Source organism: Ovis canadensis, chromosome 5 (assembly GCF_042477335.2).
Source record: "Ovis canadensis isolate MfBH-ARS-UI-01 breed Bighorn chromosome 5, ARS-UI_OviCan_v2, whole genome shotgun sequence".
NCBI classification, from domain to species: Eukaryota; Metazoa; Chordata; class Mammalia; order Artiodactyla; family Bovidae; genus Ovis; species Ovis canadensis.
In genome coordinates, this window is record NC_091249.1 from 42,822,956 (window position 1) to 42,842,950 (window position 19,995).

At 36.7% G+C, this 19,995-nt stretch overlaps 1 protein-coding gene across 20 annotated transcripts in view; it reads right to left on the minus strand.

The window, feature by feature from the left end:
• The window catches only part of CSNK1G3 (casein kinase 1 gamma 3), a 129,931-nt gene that overhangs the window by 18,016 nt on the left and 91,920 nt on the right, over positions 1–19,995 (minus strand). For 6 of the 20 annotated variants that reach the window (XR_011257259.1, XR_011257257.1, XR_011257258.1 and 3 more), the window contains one exon: positions 8,140–8,246. Coding sequence is in view for 15 of the 20 variants with exons in the window: in XM_069591662.1 (XP_069447763.1) it covers positions 8,140–8,246 (107 nt within the window). In the remaining 5 variants the exon portion in view is untranslated. Of the gene's footprint in view, positions 1–7,598; positions 7,627–8,139; positions 8,247–18,306; positions 18,403–19,995 lie in introns of those variants that run through there. The other 14 variants (XR_011257256.1, XR_011257255.1, XM_069591659.1 and 11 more) reach the window with 7 other exon arrangements.

Consider the following 19,995-nt stretch of genomic DNA (forward strand, 5'->3'; position numbering starts at 1 on the left):
AGAGATCAAATTGTCAACATTCGTTGGATCATAGGAAAAGCAAGAGATTTCTAAAAAAACCTCTACTTCTGCTACACTAAAGCCTTTAACTGTATACATCACATAAACTGTGGAAAATTCTTAAAGAGATGAGAACACCAGACCACCTAACCGGTCTCCTGAGAAATCTGATTACGGGACAAGAAGCAAGAAATGGACATAGAACAATGGACTGCTTCACAATCGGGATGGGAGTCCCTCGAGACTGTACACTGTCACCTTGCTTATTCAACTTATACGCAGAGTACATCTTGGGAAATGCCGGACTGGATGAATCACATGCAGGAATCAAGACTGCCAGGAGAAATGACAACAACCTTAGATATACAGATGACACCACTCTAAAGGCAGGCAATGAAGAGAAACTAAAAAGCCTTTGATGATGGTGAGAGAGGAGAGTGAAAAAGCTGCCTTAAAACTCAACATTAAAAAAGTTAAGATCATGGCATCTGGCCCCATCACTTCAAGGCAAATAGATGGAGGAAAAGTAAAAACAGTGACAGATTTTATTTCCTCGGGCTCCAAAATCACTGGATGATGACTGCAACCACAAAATTAAAAGATGCTTGCTCCTTGGAAGGAAAGCTATGACAAACCTAGACCGCATATGGTTTTTCCAGCAGTCATGTAAGGATATAAGAGTTGGACCATAAAGAAGGCTGAGTACTGAAGAACTGATGCTTTCAAATTGTGGTGCTACAGAGGATGCTTAAGAGTCCCTTGGACAGCAAGGAGATCAAACCAATCAATCTTAAAGGAAATCAACCTGCATATTCATTGGAAGGATGGATGCTAACGCTCCAGTACTTTGGCCACCTGATGCAAAAAGCTGACTCACTGGAAAAGAACCTGATGCTGGGCAAGACTGAAGGCAAAAGGAGAAGAGGGTGGCAGAGGATGAGATGGTTAGATGGTATCACCAACTCAATGGACATGAATTTGAGTAACTCCAGGAGATAGTGAAGAACAGAAGACCCTGGTGTGCTGCAGTCAATGGGGTTTCAAAGAGTTCGAGATGACTTAGTGACTGAACAACAAAAACCTTAAATTTCCTAAGGTCCTGATCATGATACATTCCACAAATAGACACAAAGTTGGTACTTTTAATTTAATATCTACTGAATAAATGTAAATTTTGCCTCATAAATAAACTGACTTCTAAAGTAAGAACCTGGTCAAAATCCTAAACCATGTTTTAAAGCCAAAGCTCTTATCCTTGGGTCACAAACTCTAATGAAATATTACAAAATATAGGTATCACAGTGCCCATGGAAACTTTTCTGGAGGGAAATGATCAATAAAGGAATTAAATTAATAAAGGAATCTGAATCGCAAGAAGCACTGCTTTCCAGATGCAACTACCAGGCCAACTTCCGACATCTCCATTTCCAACAAGGCCTTGTCCTGGATGCAAGGAGCTGAGCACTAGAGACAGAGTGGACACCATGTCATCAATTTACATGAGAGCAGGCCAAATGCATAAAATGAAACCATATACTTTTAACTTGGTACAGCTGAAGGGGGGGTATAGAGGGTAGTTATCGGAAACAATAATTGTAATAATAGCAAAGATTTCAGGAATTAGCATATACAGAAATTTTCACAGATGATGTGACCAAGTTATTCTATCAATAAGTCCAATTATTTGGTCTTAGAAAATAACTTATACTTTTAAAATTTTCAAAGACATTTTCTCTCCTGTTGTTCAGTGACTACTACATTTTCTTATCCATTTGTTCATACCTCATATGGAGTCTCCTCAGATCTAGACTGACAACTACCCTGGGAAAAGATTTAGGCTGAGCAGACACTTAAATCATGTTCCTGTCAATGATTCTATTCTTTCTCGGCTCTTTCTTGATTATCCCTTGTGTGGTTCCAGTAAGCCAAAATGCTCTCACAAGTCAGAGTCACGCTTCTAAGCAGATCATTTGGAGGCTAGCCTACAATCTTTGAAGCAACAACTCTACTCTTAAATCCTTTGGGAATAAACATTAAGTTCTATTTCTGATGAACACTGTTGCTTCACATACTGTTTACATAGGAAATAAGAAATGATAATGGGTTAAAGTCCTAAACTCTGTAGAAAACATAAATGGGAACAACCAAGATTTTGCTACAGACATCACACCACCATTTCCCCATTACTGACTGCCTTTTTCTTCTTGTAAAACATGGCTTGTCTTCCCGGATCTATGTCATAAACTTTCTTTTTTTTTAATGTTTATTTTTTTTTTTTAATTTTTAATTTTACTTTATTTTACTCTACAATACTATATTGGTTTTGCCATACATTGACATGAATCCACCACGGGTATACATGAGTTCCCAATCCTGAACCCCCTCCCACCGCCCACCCCATACCATCTCTCTGGATCATCCCCATGCACCAGCCCCAAGCATCCTATATCCTGTATCAAACATAGACTGGCGCTTCATTTCTTACATGATAGTATACATGTTTCAGTGCCATTCTCCCAAATCATCCCACCCTCTCCCTCTCCCTCAGAGTCCAAAAGTCCATTCTATACATCTGTGTCTCTTTTGCTGTCTCGCATACAGGGTTATCATTACCATCTTTCTAAATTCCATATATAGTGTCATAAACTATCTTCTCAAAAGTCTACCCAGAAACTGAAGCACGTTCCTCTGTCTGGATCTGAAGTTCTTATCTGCCTCTGTAATAACTCACTGGCTCATCAGTATCCAGTTAAGGGACTGTTGGTACCTGCCATACCCTCTGCACTTAGGACCCCAGAACCTAGCCTCTCCTCCTCTGGTTGAAGAGGATGTAGGAAGTATTTTTCATGACATCTAAACTTTAATTCACTGCCAAAGGATTTTTTTCCCCTTAAAACTTATACTTGAAATGTAATTTCATTCCTCTAGGTTTCTCAATGATAAAAATGAGAAACTAGTTGGTTAGACAAGTAGGGTTTAGATCAGAGAGCAAGACCATGCATGTAACCACGCTAACAAGGAAACTGCACCTTCAGTTTCTTCCTTTCCATCCCCATGCAGTAAGTATCTCAAACCTGAAATAACTTTCACAATTTGCCCACCCTCTCATGCTGGTTTAGTTTATACCTTCCTGCCTCCACCACTGTTAAGAGTCTTTTAAGTGACTTTCATGTAAGACTCACCTCTCTCCAATCTGCCATCCAAACTTCCCTCATCATAAATATGGCCATGCCCTTTCCTCTTAAATCTCAGCAATGGTTCTCCACTGTCCTAAGGCATCAGTTTTAAAAATTTGGTTCCAATGAATTTCTACTCTCCTCTCAGTCTCATCCTACATTAGGCTTCCTTTCCAGACAGCCTGTACCTTAGAAGGAAGGAAGGAAAAGAGAGCAGGAAGGAGGGAAGGGAGATTTCCTGAAGCCCAGGAAGTGACATAAGCCTCAAAACTGGCAACAAAATAATTTTCTTAAGGTTCAATCTGATTATACCATTTCTTGGCTTAAAACCCACAGTGCTTTCTTGTGCTAAGAAAGATAATGTCCAATTTTTTTTTTAACCTTGTTACTAAAGCCTTTTGAGATTAGGCACTCAGCCTGTCTCAGTTCCCATTAATACAATCACACTCTGCTTGCAGGGGTCACTACTCAAACTTACCCATTTTTTCCTTGCTTCACGTTGTTACACAATCTCTTCTCTCTGACCCTCATTCCCCTTTTCAAATCATACTCATCTTTGAACTCTGGCAAATGTATCCTCACCCACAAAGACCTCTATGATCTTTAGCTGGAAATGCATACCCTGTCTCTGAACTCCATAGCGTTAACCCTATAACACCTTGTTTTAGATCGGTGATTCTCAATCCTGGTTATTCCTTAGAATCAGCTTAAAAGCATTTTAAAAATACTGGCAACCAGACCCCACCACCACTGAGAATGCACAGCCTAAGTAGTGGCATATTTTTAAAACTGCCCAGATGATTGTGATATCAAGCCAGGTTTGAGAACTACTCTACATGAAAGTCTCTGGTGTACTTACTACTTTCTCTAATGGAAAACAGGGTCCTGACTTATCTTCATAATCATTGTATCACCATACACACAACAACTATTCAGTAAATGACAGAAAATGGGGGGTGGGGGGGTGGCGCAGAGAAACAGAGAAACGAAGGAAAAAAGATGAATTCATAATACTTCAAAACTCAGTAACTAAACTTGAAGCCTTAGCCTCCTAAATTCCTAGAAAAAATGATGGGGGTCCTGTCATTTGTATCACCTGTTTTAAAAAATTCTCCACTACAGTTAAAAAAAAAAAAAAAAAGGAAGGCAAAATCTCATTACTATTGAAGGAGCCACTTTATCTTGGGGGAAGAGATTATTTTCCATCATTTGGAAATCATACATTTACGTAAACTTGAGATTCTAAAATATTTGTTGTAGGATACATTTCAGTTTATGAGATGGGGTAAGAAAGACCTCTGCCACTCACAGGTAAGAAAAAAAGAAGGAAGTAGCAAACAGATTCTGAAAAAGAATTCTAACCCGGTCCCTAGCTACCCAGAAAATTGTGGAAAAGAGAAGAGAAGCATTAGACCCAACTTTGGAAAAGAAATTATGCTCACATTTGTTAATCACAGACTAAGAGGGTATAAGGAATGCAATAATGAGGCTGTAGGAACATTAGAGTAACCTTGATCAAAGACAGGACAAAATGTTGTATGTTTAAAAAGAATTTCCAACTAATGAACAGTTTGGGAAGTTCTGAGAATTTCTGTAACCCATCTAGAATAAAGCTACACTGAATTCATGGATTGCTATCTATTTTTCTAAAGAAACTGCTGTGCTGCTAAGCTAAGTCGCTTCAGTCGTGTCTGGCTCTGTGCGACCCCATAGATGGCAGCCCGCCAGGCTCCCCCATCCCTGGGATTCTCCAGGCAAGAACACTGGAATGGGATGCCATTGTATCTGATAACTGCTGTATTCAGATATAATTCACATACCATTAAATTCACCTTTTTAAAGCATATAATACAATGTTTTTTTAATATAGTCAAGGGGTTTTTCAGCTCTCACCACTATCTAACTTCAAAATGCTTTCTTCACTCCATAAGGAAGCCACATAACCTACCAGCAGGCACTCCTCTATTCCTCTTCTCTGTTACCGGCGTTCACTGTCTATCTTCTGTCTCTGTATATTTGCTTATTCTGGACATTTTACATAAATGGACCTTATAATGTGTAGCCTTTTATGTCTGGTTTATGTCACACTGCATCATGTTTTCAATTTTATTTTATATTGTCAACTTACAGTACATTGCATGGATACATTACATTATGTAGTCAATTATTTAGTAATAATTTACTGAGGCTTTAGGGATCTTACAATAAAAAAGGCCTTGTTTTTAAGAAATCCTGATAGCTGAGTTGGTAAAGAATCCACCTGCAATGCAGGAGACCCCGGTTGTTCGATTCCTGGGTCAGGAAGATCCCCTGGAGAAGGGATAGGCTACTCACTCCAGTATTCTTGAGCTTCCCTTGTGGCTCAGCTGGTGAAGAGCCTGCAATGTGGGAGACCTGGGTTTGATCCCTGAGTTGGGAAGATCCCCTGGAGAAGGCAAAGGCTGCCCACTCCAGTATTCTGGCCTGGAGAATTCCAAGGACTGTATAGCCATGAGCTCGCAGAGTCAGACACGGCTGAGCAACTTTCACTTTCACTTCAAGAAGTTTTAAAAGGTGGGAGATAGATAAAGAGAATAACATATCAATGACAGACTTAAGAAACTAATGGAACACAGAATTCAGAATGGAAAATGAGGCTGGGAAAGACAGATCAGAGCAACCATGAAGGGCCTGGTGCCATGCCAAGTGGTCTGGACTTGCTGTTCTATGCAAAAGAGAACCTCCCTTTAGAAAGAGTCTCCCCCCCGCTCCCTCAGCCACTTCCTTTTTTCTTATCTTCCAACACCTACAGATAGAAACCAAAACCATAAACATACACACTGACACCCATCTCAACTAAATAAATTACTACCCATTCTTCAAAGCCCCCTCCACAAAGCATTCTCTGATCATCCTGTCAAACGACTCTACTGGGACCTTTTTCACAATATTTATCATACACTGATAAATGCTAAAACAGCTGCAATTATCCCTGCTGAAGAGTGAGCTTCATAAAAGCAAGGATAGTATCATTATTTCTGAAATCCAAGCAGTGTAAACACTGAATGAATACATGGAAAAAATGCAATAGATTTGGTGGAAAATAGATCTCTAGGAGGATGAGAACACAGAATGGCCAGTTTCAGTGAAGAATCTGGGTGTGGAAGTAAAAACAGAGAATGTTGATGGAAGCAGCACAAGCCTGGGAAGATGAACGAGGTCACTGGCAGCAAACAGAGAAACAGAAGGGGTGATAATGGCAAGTGAGTACCTGCCACGCCATGTGCCAGACAAAATACCAGCGCTTTAGTACATTTAATTTTTTCAACAGCCTATGAGGTAGATATTATTAGTCTCATTTTACAGGAAAAGAAACAAGCCTGAAGAAGGAAACAGTGGCAGAAGTAGGTTTCTACAACTTACGTTTATTTGCAAAGGCCATGTGCATTACTATCTGCCTTATGTCACCCCCTTTTATAACTGTGCTTGGGATTGCACCAGCACCTATAACTGTTTTTTACTTTTGACATAAAAATACAGCAGTATGTAGCTGACTGATTATATCCTGAAATCCACCAAAACTAAGTCACACTGACTATGAATAAATTCCACAGTCAAACTGGTTAAAAGGGACACTTGCTCATTACTCTCTTAAACAGAAATATCCACAAAAGTTTCCTCATCTTTCAGTCAATAAATGAGCATTGTCTTAAAAATTATATAAGGTTCCTTTTAGACATGAGTAGAATGTTACACAATTTACTAATCTAAACAACTTTCATTATTTACCCCAAGGCTAACTCAAAATTTGTCCTAAAATCGAGGGAAGCATTTTAAACACGGCATTATAACTAAAGGCAAGTGTCAATAAATAGTTTAAGTTCAGTATTATTGCAACAAATAAGAATATTATTTTTCATAATATCTGTATTTAGCAGTTACTATTTAGATGAGGATTTTTCATAATACTCTCTTACTATAGTTTATCATGAAATTTAATAATGCATAGTATGTGTATTTAACAGCAATATAATTAGCAAGTGAAGTACTGGTTTAGTGATATTATTGCTAGGTGCATTTAACAATTACAAATAGGAAAAAAAGTTTAACTCAAAAACTTGCCTCTTTTAAAAGCAAATAATGCATTGTGTTACAAAACAAATGCATAAGCACAAGCAAGATTGGTGTATCATCTACTCAATAAAAAGTGCCCCCAAATGTTTCATCTACATCACTTGAAACAAAAAAGCTGCAGCAGGCAAAAGAGCTCCTCAATTATTTCTTGCTTTTCAGAGTTAATGTAAATGATATTAAAGACTTTTGTATGACTTTTACCAATTATAATTTCTATGTTGAAAAGTTTGTTTTTAAAGACACAAACTGGTGCTAAATCTTTGAGATTATAGTCAACGGAGCTATTTCTGCCTGCCTACACTTGAGAACTCACCACATGTTCAACACTTTCTGGCAGCTAAACACAAAAAAAATAGAAGGAAAAAGAGAAAGAGAGAGATATCATCAGAAACTGCCCACACTGAAATTATCACATTGTTTTCATGCTTAATTTTTTTCCAAGCAGAGTTATTATAATTTTAACAAAAAACAACTAATATAAACTAGTATTAATACATGCAGCATACCACAAAATTAATATTTTTATGTTTACAGAAAAAAATATGCCTCTAAAGTACAGCAGTAATTTTTATGCACCAACATTCCTAAAACTAATAAGCTAAAAACATGCTGTTAACTCTAAATAAGAATTTGAGCACAGTTCTTAAATAACTATTTTTGTATTATTAAAACGTTTACTGAAATAGCACTATTTAAAACTTACTGGTTAAAACAATTAAATATACCAATTTGTTTTGCATGCACCTATTCCTTGAAAAAAATTTCCTTAAATAATTGCACATGACTATAAGTCTCAAACATGCACAGTTTAAGGAAAAAAGGGACTAAATCAAGCAAGACCAATACATACTTGGTTTCATCCATCACCTCTACTTCTGTAGGGGCTGTGATGGGTGCGTTTGAACGTCCTGCAGTAGGGTCATCTGTGTTTAATTCTCCATTTGTAGAACTTACAACCTGCAAAAAAGAAAAAGAAAATATATATATATGTATACACACACACAAAGTAATGTTTACAATGATAAACATAATTAAAGTATTTAAATTAGAAAGTTAATATGAAGACCACAAAACAATTAGTATGTAGTTGTTCATAACTAAATATATTAACAGGTCTATATTATAGATAAAGTCATTCAACACTTGCTTTTCAACTTACTTCCTGGTCATCTTGAAATTTCTGTCCTGTCTGCTGTCCTCTGGTTTGTAAGGCTAATGCAATCAGTTCCCTTTTGGGTACCCAGCTCCTTTGGTACTTTGTTACATCATGAATTATTTGCTTTGGAAACTTTAATATTGTTCTTCCAACAGATCCTCCATTTCAGTCGGTAATCATGCTCAGGTCTCACCCTCATTTGTGTCCATTCATTCACCCAGTTTTTCAAGCCCTAAATCTAGGCATCACTGTGATTCCTCTCTTTGACATAAACCATCAGCAGATGATGTTAAATCCTCCCTGACACAAACCCCAAACCTAACTGGGTCCTCCCCACTCTTAAGACTACTAGAACCGCAGGCCAAAGCACCATTATCTCTTGAAAGAAGAAGAGCAAACACCGATCAACTGGTCAGCTTTTATTTGTATCTACCTCCCATTAATGGATTGTCCACACAACAACCAAGATGTTCCTTTAAGATGTAAATTAGGCAACACATAACTCTTTGCTTAAAACTCTTATAATGTCAACTTTATGGTTTCATCTGAAATAAAGATCTATATTCTTTACTCCAATTTACAAAGCCCCACAAGATCTCAATCCTGTCTACCCCTTTGATCTCATAGCACTTTCCCTTTGTTCACTAGCCTCCATACAACATCAAGCTTATTTCTACCTAAGGCCTTGGCATTATCTTTTCTCACTCCCTAATTCTCTTCTTGCTTACTGGCTGTTTTCTTATCTTTCAGATTCTCAGAGAACAGGATTTTTTTCAACATACAATCTAGAACTTTTGTTCAGAAACACTCGTACATGTTATACTTCATTTGTAATTCTTTGTAGAGCATTTATCAATAGTGATGTTTTTCTGATTGACTGACTGATGAGTTTCTTAATACCCATCCCAAACTCTATTAAAATTAAGCTCCATAACAGCAAGAGCCTTCTGTTATTTCCTGAGAGATCTCCTCACCTCTATGTAACACAGAAAAGGCACTCAATAAATATTTGTTGGAATAAATGAATATATGCATGCATGTATGAAAGCGTGAAGCAAGATAAAAATCATAACACTCCCACATTCTCTTGGTCCAACAAAGTCTCTCTACTGTCCTATCTCTTGTTTTCCTCTAAACTTAATAAAAAAACAATCATCTTAGTTTACCACTTATATTTTTATAAAATTCCCTATTTATTCCTTAACTCCCCCCAATGTATACTCTGACCCTATATCAGAACTCAAATTGAGGTTTTTCTTGAAGGTTGCCAATAGTTCCTAAAAAGTATGTTAGTAGTCTTTGCTCAGTCTTCATTTGCCTGTACATCTATCACTTGGCACCAGCTAATGACTTTGAAGTGAGATAGAGCTAGATTCAAAACCTAGTTCTACCACTTACCACTTATGTGACTCTGGGAAGACACCTTACCTTGCTAAACCTCAGTATTCTCAACTATGAAATTGGAAACAGAAGTTATCTGTTTAATAAGGTTGATATGAATAGAAAATAAAATTAACATATAAAATACAGTGACTGGCATATAGTAAGAGTTCAATAAATGGTGGCCATCATTATTACCATCAGTCTAACCTAAAGAACGGCTTCAACTATTACCTTTACAAAAAGGATTCCCCAAGCCTAACCACTCACCTACATGGTTAGTTAGCTAGATGAAGTTTGGCACCTCATTATTTCTAAAACCAAATTTATCATATTCCTTCTTAAATCTGTTACGTTTCCTATAGTCTCTACTTTTACTAAAGCCCTACCCACTTCCCAGACCTCCAGGCTCAAAACTCCCAAACTCATTTTTGATGCTTTCTCTATGTGATCTCTTTATGATGTAACAAAAGTCTAAGTGTCAGAGCTGACAGGTGACTAGTAGACTTAACACTTCCATTTACAGAGACCGGTATTTCTAAAACTTAAATTCCAGGTTTCTGTGGTGGCTTAGTGGCTAAGAATCCACCTGCCAAAGCAGGAGATATGGGTCCAGCCCTTGATCCCAGGAAAATCCCACAGGCTGTTGAGCAACTAATCCCATGTGCCACAACTCTTCAGTCTGTGCTCGAGCCTGGGAGCTGCAACTGCTGAGCCCATGTGTTGCAACCACTGAAGCTCAGGCACCCTGGAGCCCATACTGAGCAACAAGAGAAGCCGCCTCCCTCGCACCACGACTGGAGAGTAGCCACTGTACACTGCAATTAGATAAAAGCCTGCGTACCAACAAAGACCCAACACGGCCAGAAATATTAGATAAAATTATATATAAAAAGTTTAAGCTCTAAAAGGCAACAACATGCAAGCACTCTTCTAGGAACTTGGAATACCAGAGTAAACAATACAGAAAAACATCTCTGTCCTGGTAGACTTAATAGTCAGTGTAGAGAAATAGGCCCTCTCCCCCCAACTCAAGGAAGATAACCAGAAATCAATCAATGTATCTAGACTAGGTCATGATTTATACAAGTTCCACTTCCTATAGCCTACATGGAACAAGTACTTAAGAAATGAGCACTGCATTTGTTCCTGCAGCTGAAAACACAAAGCTGCCTTGATCCTCTTTAGAGGCAATTCAATGGGAGGAATAGTCCTAAGCCACCCTCTCAGCTTCTGGGGCACCTGCTTCCTCCTTTCTGTCATACTCTGTGGTACTGTGCCAATCTTCTCTCTTTCTGAAAATGTGAAAAGATACTTATTTGTTCTCATTACTGAATATAATTGGCTTCTTTATTTTTAAAACGTCAGAGCCTCTACCTTGAACTGGAAAGAAGCTAAAAAGCAGAATTCTTATCCCATACTCTTCTATTCTCCATCACTTTTAACTAGCAGAGTGCCTTGCATGTAGTTGATAACTAACAGTTCAATGAACTATTTCCACTTTTATTTCCTTAACATGATAGTCAACAGGTTTCTCCCCCACCCCTTTTTGTTCAATGGCCCTACATAGTTGGAAGGACACTCCTTACACCATCAACTTATAGGCAGTTCCTCTGATGTGTCTTCCCTTTCTTAAGCAGCATAAATGAAAATTTGAAACTCCAGTATTCTAAATTTCCATGCAACAGCACCTATACACGCATTATAATTATATAATCTGATTTACTTCATTTCATATAATTTCATTACAAAGTTATATCAGACTTCAATAAATTTTATTTTAGTGAAATGTTTCAAATTTCATTCTACATGGTTGATCAGGATCAGATTAGAAAGAAATTAACATCTGACTTTATAAAAATTTAAATGTAATTTTTCCTGGAATCCTCAGATTCCCTAACCCTCTGAGTAAAAGCCACCAGCCCAAGGTCAGAACACAATCAATGTGGTAACAAGAGTTCTGTTAAGCTGATCTACTTAACAGCAATGACCTAAGAGTGAATCAGGCATTAAAAGTGTTTCCGAAAACGAGTGGTCTTTTCTACACAGATCTTACAAGAAGAAACAAAGACATGATATTATAAACAATGTGTCAACATCTTCCTGGAAACCAAAGGCAAAGGATCAAACAAACAAAAATTATTTTTGTAAGCCAAATTTTGAGGAATGATTCCACTTAGGTGACATTTCTAGAATGATAATTCAAACTAGAACATCAGAATCTTTGCAACCTTAGTGTTCATCAGGCTACTTTCTTCAGAGGAGGAGATGGTTGGATGGCATCACCAACTCCATGCACACGAGTCTGAGCAAACGCCAGGAGACGGTGGGGGACAGAGGAGCCTGGCGCGCTGCAGTCCACGGGGTTGCAGAGAGTCGGACGTGACAGAGCGACTAAACAACAAATCTAAACGTCACAAATGCTTTCAGGTTTGACGTTTCAAAAGGAAATTCAGCTATTTTATAGGATTTTTGTTGTTGCTGTTCTTGTTCTTAAAGAAATTTTCACTGTTATTCCCACTTGATAAGAAACTTAGCGTAATTCTCATTTTAAGAGGTTTAAAAAAAGGTAACTAGGCTACAGTTTCACTCTCACAATATCAGAGTTAAATGGGAGGCAGTGGGCAAAAAGCCTGTAGCTAAGCAAGGGCGAAAAATAATGGTTCATTAACACCTGCCTGCCCCATCTAATTCCAAAGAAATCATTATCATAGAGAGTACAAAGACAAGTACTGAAGGATGTTAAAATGCCAATTAATTTACTTTCAGAATAGAATGAATTCAAATTCGTTAGAATACTATCTTCCTAACTTCTATTTGAAGTTTTGTGAGCATGTTATCAAATGCTCAGTAGAGGTACACTATATTAATGAAATAAATATTCATCTAGTCAAAAAATATATTAGAAATACTAAAAAAAAGAAAACATTTTACTTAAGACACTCAGCTTTTTCTAGAGGCATCTATAAGAGAGCACACTAGTAAACGAGATATGGTTAAAAAAGTAATTTTCAAAGAGTTTACTAGACCTGTACTAGGGTTCAACATGACTGTATGAAACCAGCTTTCTAACATATTCTAAAAGCTACAGAAATATAATTAATATTCCAACTGATGACCCAAAGGCCCAGTGACTTTCTCAGTGACTTTCAACAAAGAGAAACCAAAATGGATTCTCTATTAGATCTCTGAGTGATCTAATATTCACTTAGACTTAACAGCACTCTATTCTTTGAGTATCCCAGTCTTTTAAGATGTTACTGCAAATGATACTGGAAAAGTGTTAAATTCCTTACCATGAGATACCTGGTTTTCTTTCATTTCCTGGTGGCTCAGAAAATAAAGAATCTGCATGTAATGCAGTAAACCCGGGATCAATCCCTGGGTCAGGAAGATCCCCTAGAGAAGGGAATGGCAGCCCACTTCTGTATTCTTGCCTGGAGAATTCCATGGACAGAGGAGACTGGCAGGCTATAGTCAATGGGGTAGCAAAGAGTCAGACATGACTGAGTGACTTCACTCTCAATGTTCAGACTACCAGCCCTTTGCTGCAAAACTCCTATATATCATATCCTAGCTCTCCCCTCCCCTCCTCAGAGCAGTTCTTAGAGTTACTTAAGATACTGCCTCCAGGCTTGACGTCCTGAAAATTCCCACTCAATATAACATAACTTTCAACTTTTAGATTGTGAATATATTTTTCAGTCAACAAAATCCCAACCATTCCAAAAGTCTCCTGCCTCTTGTTTTGGGTAGAGCAAGCTCAGTTTACACTATATTCTCTTCCCTACTACAGTAGCTATTAAAATCTTTCTTTACTGCCAGAAAAGAGAAAAAAGAGTACCAAAACAAATGTGTAATGCTGATTTATCCCAATTGTAACTAAACAAGGGATTTCCTAAACTAAAATTAAAAAAAAAAAAGGAGGAACTGGAAATTATTTATGTAATAAAGGCATGTAACTTCTCTCATTCTACAAACCTCTCTTTTCCAGACTTTAGTACCCCCCAAAAATAAAAGAGATGACTGTTGTAGTTACTCAATTTTTTTTTCCTTGTTAGGACCTCAGTATTTTCAAAAATTTGAAAAAGAAAACTAAAACTGATTATCTGAAATGTTTTGAAAAGACCTGCATTAACAATTAGCATAAAGGAGAACTGACTCAGATATGACATCTATTACTCCTGACTTTTAACCACGTATGTTTTATCATTTCAAGATATGTTTGTCTGATTCTTTTTCTGTTATCATCACCTGTATCTGCATTTCTGAAGTGATGACAACTAAAATATCAGACTGCTTATTATAACAAGTAATATTATTCTTTCATTTCATCAGCAGTGCCTGGCTGTAAAACACATCTGCACCACTTGCGATTCTGCCCTTTCTCCCCAGTGTCACACACTTCCTTACATGAAAAAAGAAAGGCTGGACAAGCAGAGGAGCTTTCCAACAGTCAGAAGGTATGCCACGCCAAGTAAAATAGTTCTCTGAGTAGTGCCCATAACAGCTGTCTTCTTCCCTCTGCTTGCCATGACCTCTCAGCTTTTACAGATCAGATGTTTAGTTAGCATAGAGCTCCATGAACTGTGTTACAGTGAAAAGTTCAACACAGTGGAATTAGAGACTAGTACTATCTGCTGCCAGTGGTACATTTTAAAACCTCATTTTGGAAATCCTGATTTGCCAGGTAGAAACCTATCAAAAAGGATAACTTGACCCCTCCCCTTCCCTCAACTTTCATACCCAATTAAATTGTATCTTCTGTCTTTCAAGTCCTTTAGTTTCTCTTCATCTCCACTACCCATCATCTCTCAACTGTCGACTTTTGATAGTTGTGGCCCCACCTTAGACTTGTCTCCCTTCCATCTGGTCTCAAAAGTATCTCTTTAAATGCTAATCAAGTTACTTCTAATTCTCTTTATGCCTACCCAATACCCTTAGACCAAAACCCAAATTTAATAACAAAACTTTTAGGTCCTTCACAATTCCCCTCCTGTCTGCCTGTCAGCCTCATTTCTCAAAACACAATAGCTTGACAGAACTGCATTTAATTCCTCAATCTGTCTCCCTCTCCTCCACAATCTTACACACAGTTCTCTCTGCCTGGTACACTCCTCTCTTAACCCCTTCTACCTTCTTCAAATGCTAAGTCCTACTGATTCTTCACTTTGAAAACATGTGAAAAAATAAAATATAAATAATATTTTTTTCAGGAAACTTGAACTTGCTAAATCCAAGTTAGGTGCTTTTCCTACATATTCTCATAGCACCCTGTACTTTCTCCACTTATCATACCACCTGTTTATTATCTCTTCCCATTAACTGAAAGCTCTAGACACTGTATCTGTTATTCTCTCCTTTAGTCAGAGAACCTACTAGCACAGTGCCAAGCACCTGTTAGACATTTATATATATTTGCTGTATAATGAATAGGCAAGAAACTGGAAGTGGCAGGTCTAGGCTTCTCAACCGTATTTATTACCAGTGATTCTCAGAGGAGCAGGGGGGGACACACTTGCACCCCTAGGAAATTTTCCAAATCACATACAAGCCAAGAACAGATTGAAAATACAGACTTCACGATATCTGAATATTATTCTTAATCTCTTAAGTGAGGAAAGTTTATCAAATAGGTGGCATTATCCTTCTGATGAGTAAATTAACTGAAGAGACAGAATAAAATTAGATAAACCCCATTTCACAATGCATTCTTTTGGCTACATCTCTATACTTCACTTTTCAGAGAAGTACTGTCAATACTAATACTAGTCAAGCTTCTTAATTTGCCAAAGCAATAGAAGTTTGTACTATTTAGTACTTCTTTAGCCCTAGACTCTATGCTAAATACTTTTTTAAAAAGTTCTCACAAAACCATGAATAAAGCTATCATTAATATCCCCGTGTTATGATGAATAATCTAAGGCATGAAATTTGAAATTATGCTGCTAACCACAAATAAATCAACTTGGTAACCTATATATCTGACCTATAATATACATATAATAATTCTGAAAAGATAAGGAGTTCAAATAGAGACTCCAAAGGGCAAATGTGAAATAGTGATTTAGGATTTTTCTATAGGTCAAAAAGGCAAGAAGTGTTCGTATACCAGATAGCAATCTACTTATTTTGTAAATGTATTTCCTGAAAACTATTTGATGATACACCCTTAGTATTGGTTGAGGAAAAGTTTTTAAATGCCATGTAAGATCTTTGTCACTCAGTCGTGTCCAACTCTTGGCAACCCCATGGACAGTCCATGGAATTCTCCAGGCCAGAATACTGGAGTGGGTAGCTGTTCCCTTCTCCAGGGGATCTCCCCAACCCAGGGATCAAACCCAGTTCTCCCACACCTTGCAAAGCCAGTGACTGAAACTTTGTCCAATAGGTGGTTTAACAACCATGGAACAAAGAACCTCAAGGCAAATTCTTCTCATACTGTGTATTAGTAAAAAGATCTTTCTCTTTATATCTTCCCTTATCAAATGATGAGAATGAAAACAACACACTGCTTTCCCTTCTTCTTTCATTCAAAGTAAAATATAGTATTCAATTATTGGAATAATCATATTAGCTCAGGTTAAGATACCTTTACTTCCTCTCACTATTATTAATTTTTAGACTACCACTTCATTAGTCCAATTATGCCAGTGTCGTAACTTTTCAAATTTTAAATTATACATAACAACATTTTGCGATGCAGCAAGATTCATGCATGATCTTACTACGCTGCTAGCAAATTTTCCATGACAGTAAAACTACCTTAATGTTCATCACATCAAGTTAATTCAGGAAGTAACTGAAAAATAGTGTAAAAATTTTTACTCATTTACGGATTTACCAGAATAGTAAAGTGATCACTTACTAAATATTATAATGAAGTCAGACGCAATCTTTATAAGGCAGAAAAGTTTTAGAAAGACGAGAAATAAGCAGATTTAAAATATATCTTTGAGAATATGTGAAAAAATAGAATAAAATACTGGAATGATTAGCCAACAATGAAACTCATTCACCCTTTGACAGTACAAAGAGATCCCATGAGCCATCTTTGGGAATTCCACAAAGTGGAAAAGAAAGAACTATTGATAAATTTGCAGCATTGGTACAGAAGTAGTAGGAAAGCTTTCTAACAGTATCTTGTTATAGATTTCCCTGAACCCTGAGCAAGACACGTGCTATAAAAACATACAACACTTAGAAACACGTAAATGTATACAGATACATACACAATCCAGTTGTATTTATGCAAATTAAACATAAATTCCTCAATTAACTTTTCCAATGATATGAATTTAGATCACAAAAAAGTTTTACCTCTCAGGCTCCCTTGCCTCTGAATCCCTCACTCCAAAATTTGACAGCACTATTCAAATTCTTCTGTTAATACATGACTGAAAGTTCCACAGACTACAAAATTCTATAAAAGTTGGTTTCACAATTTAAACTACCTCTAAAAGCTAAAGGTGGGAAAAACATGATAACTCATAAGATTTAATTAAGAATTGGCTTTTTCAGAGTTCAAATCAAGACAGAATAAAACCAAGCATGGATTCAGATTAATATATATGAAGAAAAATATAAATTTGGTAAAATATAACAAAAAATTGTTCAAGTCGAAGTATGTGGAGGAAAAAAATCAAAAATAGGTTTTAGACTGAAATGGATTGAGAGAACACTTCTCATCTCAATTACTTTAAGCCAGCATTCAAATTATCTTAAACTGACATTTTTAAAAGAAATAAGAGACTCAGTAATCTCTTCCTATTTTTATAATACATATAAAAGATTAAAATTTAGGGGGGCATTTAAGGGAAGAATATAGTAGTTATCTCTAAATGTATAGAAAAGGGGGGAAAAGGAACACATCAAAAGACTAAGGGACAACTTTAAACTTTTATAAATATTCAGAAAATAGAGGGAAATGTTTTATAAATACCTGTCCTTGAAATGATTTTCTCCATGTTTTACTTTATCCAAATAAAACAAAATATGTCATTGTAAAACTGGGGTCATGTTTATTTGACCAATTAATCAGAAAATACATTCTAAGGACTGAGAATGAAAATGTTAAATAACTGCTTAAATAAGTTTAAAGGAAGCAAAATAATGAAAGGATAAGATATAAAAATGTTCTATTACTTAAAGCATTAAAAAAGACTGAGCTTATTACTGGACAAAAAAGTTTAACAGATAGTTCAATAATATATTTTGTTTTTCTAACTTGTTCTCAGTACAACTTACTTAAATACTGTTGCATGTGCTTGCAAAAATGAACAAAGGCAAAATCTTAGTATCCCTTAGGTGGTCTTGCTAGACCATGTTAATTTTTCTTTTTTGGTTAAATTCAAAGGAATAGAATTATGGAGAGTTCAGCAACAAGTTGTTCATTAGGATAAGAAATCATGCCATGAGTTCCAAAAAGGGTTAGTTGTATAAATCTGGGAAATAATCACTCATGCAAAAATCAGAAAATACCTGTACCGAGCCACCATGTCTGTCTGCTGCAAGGTGAGCTCTCAAATGATGGGGATTTGCCTGCTGGGAGTCCCAAGCTGCCCTGTGGTCTGTCGACTGCCATTTATTTAATGCATGTGGCATGCATGGAAGAAGAGAAACCCAAAATGTTAAACATCGCATCCTAATAATATAGAAAACAAATGTATAAAAGGAAAATTTTTAAACCCTTACTATTCTGAGTCACAGATGCAGTTATCTTTGCATAGTGAATGTGGAGAGATTTCAATGAAATTGGTACAATTATATAATGATCAACCACAAAAATAAAATAGCACCACAGAATTTTAGAAGTGAAAGGACTTTAGATATCATAGACTCCACTCTCTAATTTTATAAATAAAGTTAACAAAAACTAGAGAGGTAAAAATAACGTGGTCAAGAAAACACTCCATAAACTATGAAATGTTCTAAAAAGCTATCCACTATATTTTCTTACAGTAGAGGTCCCCACTGGTTTTTTGATAAGAAAACTACTTCCAACAACGTTTAAAAAAAAGACATTACTTAAATAGCCACACTTAAGGTCTCAGAAAACTTAAAAAATTTTCTCTTCTTGCTTAGTACACTGTTTCTGACTGTGAGGATAATACAAGAAAACAGAAAAGTTCCTTGAAAAATAAGAACTGCTATACAGAATACCAAGAAGATATGAAAAACAAAATTTTTAAGTGACAATCTTTCATATATGAATCCCTTTGCTTCCTTCATCTTTTTTTTTCATCTGGTTCAAATTAAGAGACCTATTTCCATGAAACAGGCTGATAATTCTTGAAGATTTTAGATGACCTGGCCAGCCTGTATAGCAATAACCACAAACTAAATAATAATCTACTAAAAGAATTGAGTAACGGCTTAATAGGGAGCAACTTCTATGTTTCAGGAAAATGTGGACAGTACCACTATGGGGGAAGGAATACAATATTTAAGTTTCTATCACACGTTTGGTTCTGCATTGGCTGCTTTATATGTGTTATCTCATTTTTGAGACAGAAAGTATTATGCTCATTTTACTGATGAAGACACTAAGACTTTAAATACTTCTTTCACATCACAAAGTAGCAAACAGTACACCTGGGATTCAAACTGAGAGCCTACTATTTTCCCAATATTACTACCTAGCTCATTACCACAATTACAGGAGCCTGGTAGGCTGCAGTCCATGGGGTCGCTAAGAGTTGGACATGACTGAGCGACTTCACTTTCACTTTCCACTTTCATGCATTGAAGGAGGAAATGGCAACCCACTCCAGTTTTCTTGCCTGGAGAATCCCAGGGATGGGGGAGCCTGGTGGGCTGCCGTCTATGGGGTCGCACAGAGTCGGACACGACTGAAGCGACTTAGCAGCAGCAGCAGCAGCTAAAGACTTCAGGGCTCTTTTCTTTCTTTTTCAACTAAAGTAAGGAAAATCTTGCCACAAAGTGTCAAGTACACTGGGCTATATGCAGACTAAGAATATCAGTGGCCAGAGTAACCTTTTAGGAGAAGAGATGTTAAAATCAAGTAAACACAGAGAATAAATGTTCTGGCACTAAGCTTCCTAAATTAAATTGTACGATACAAAACTACATACTCTGTGGCATAAAATATGTCATCAAAACAATTATGACAATTCTAATGTCCCTTCACTAAATGCTCCAAATTTATCA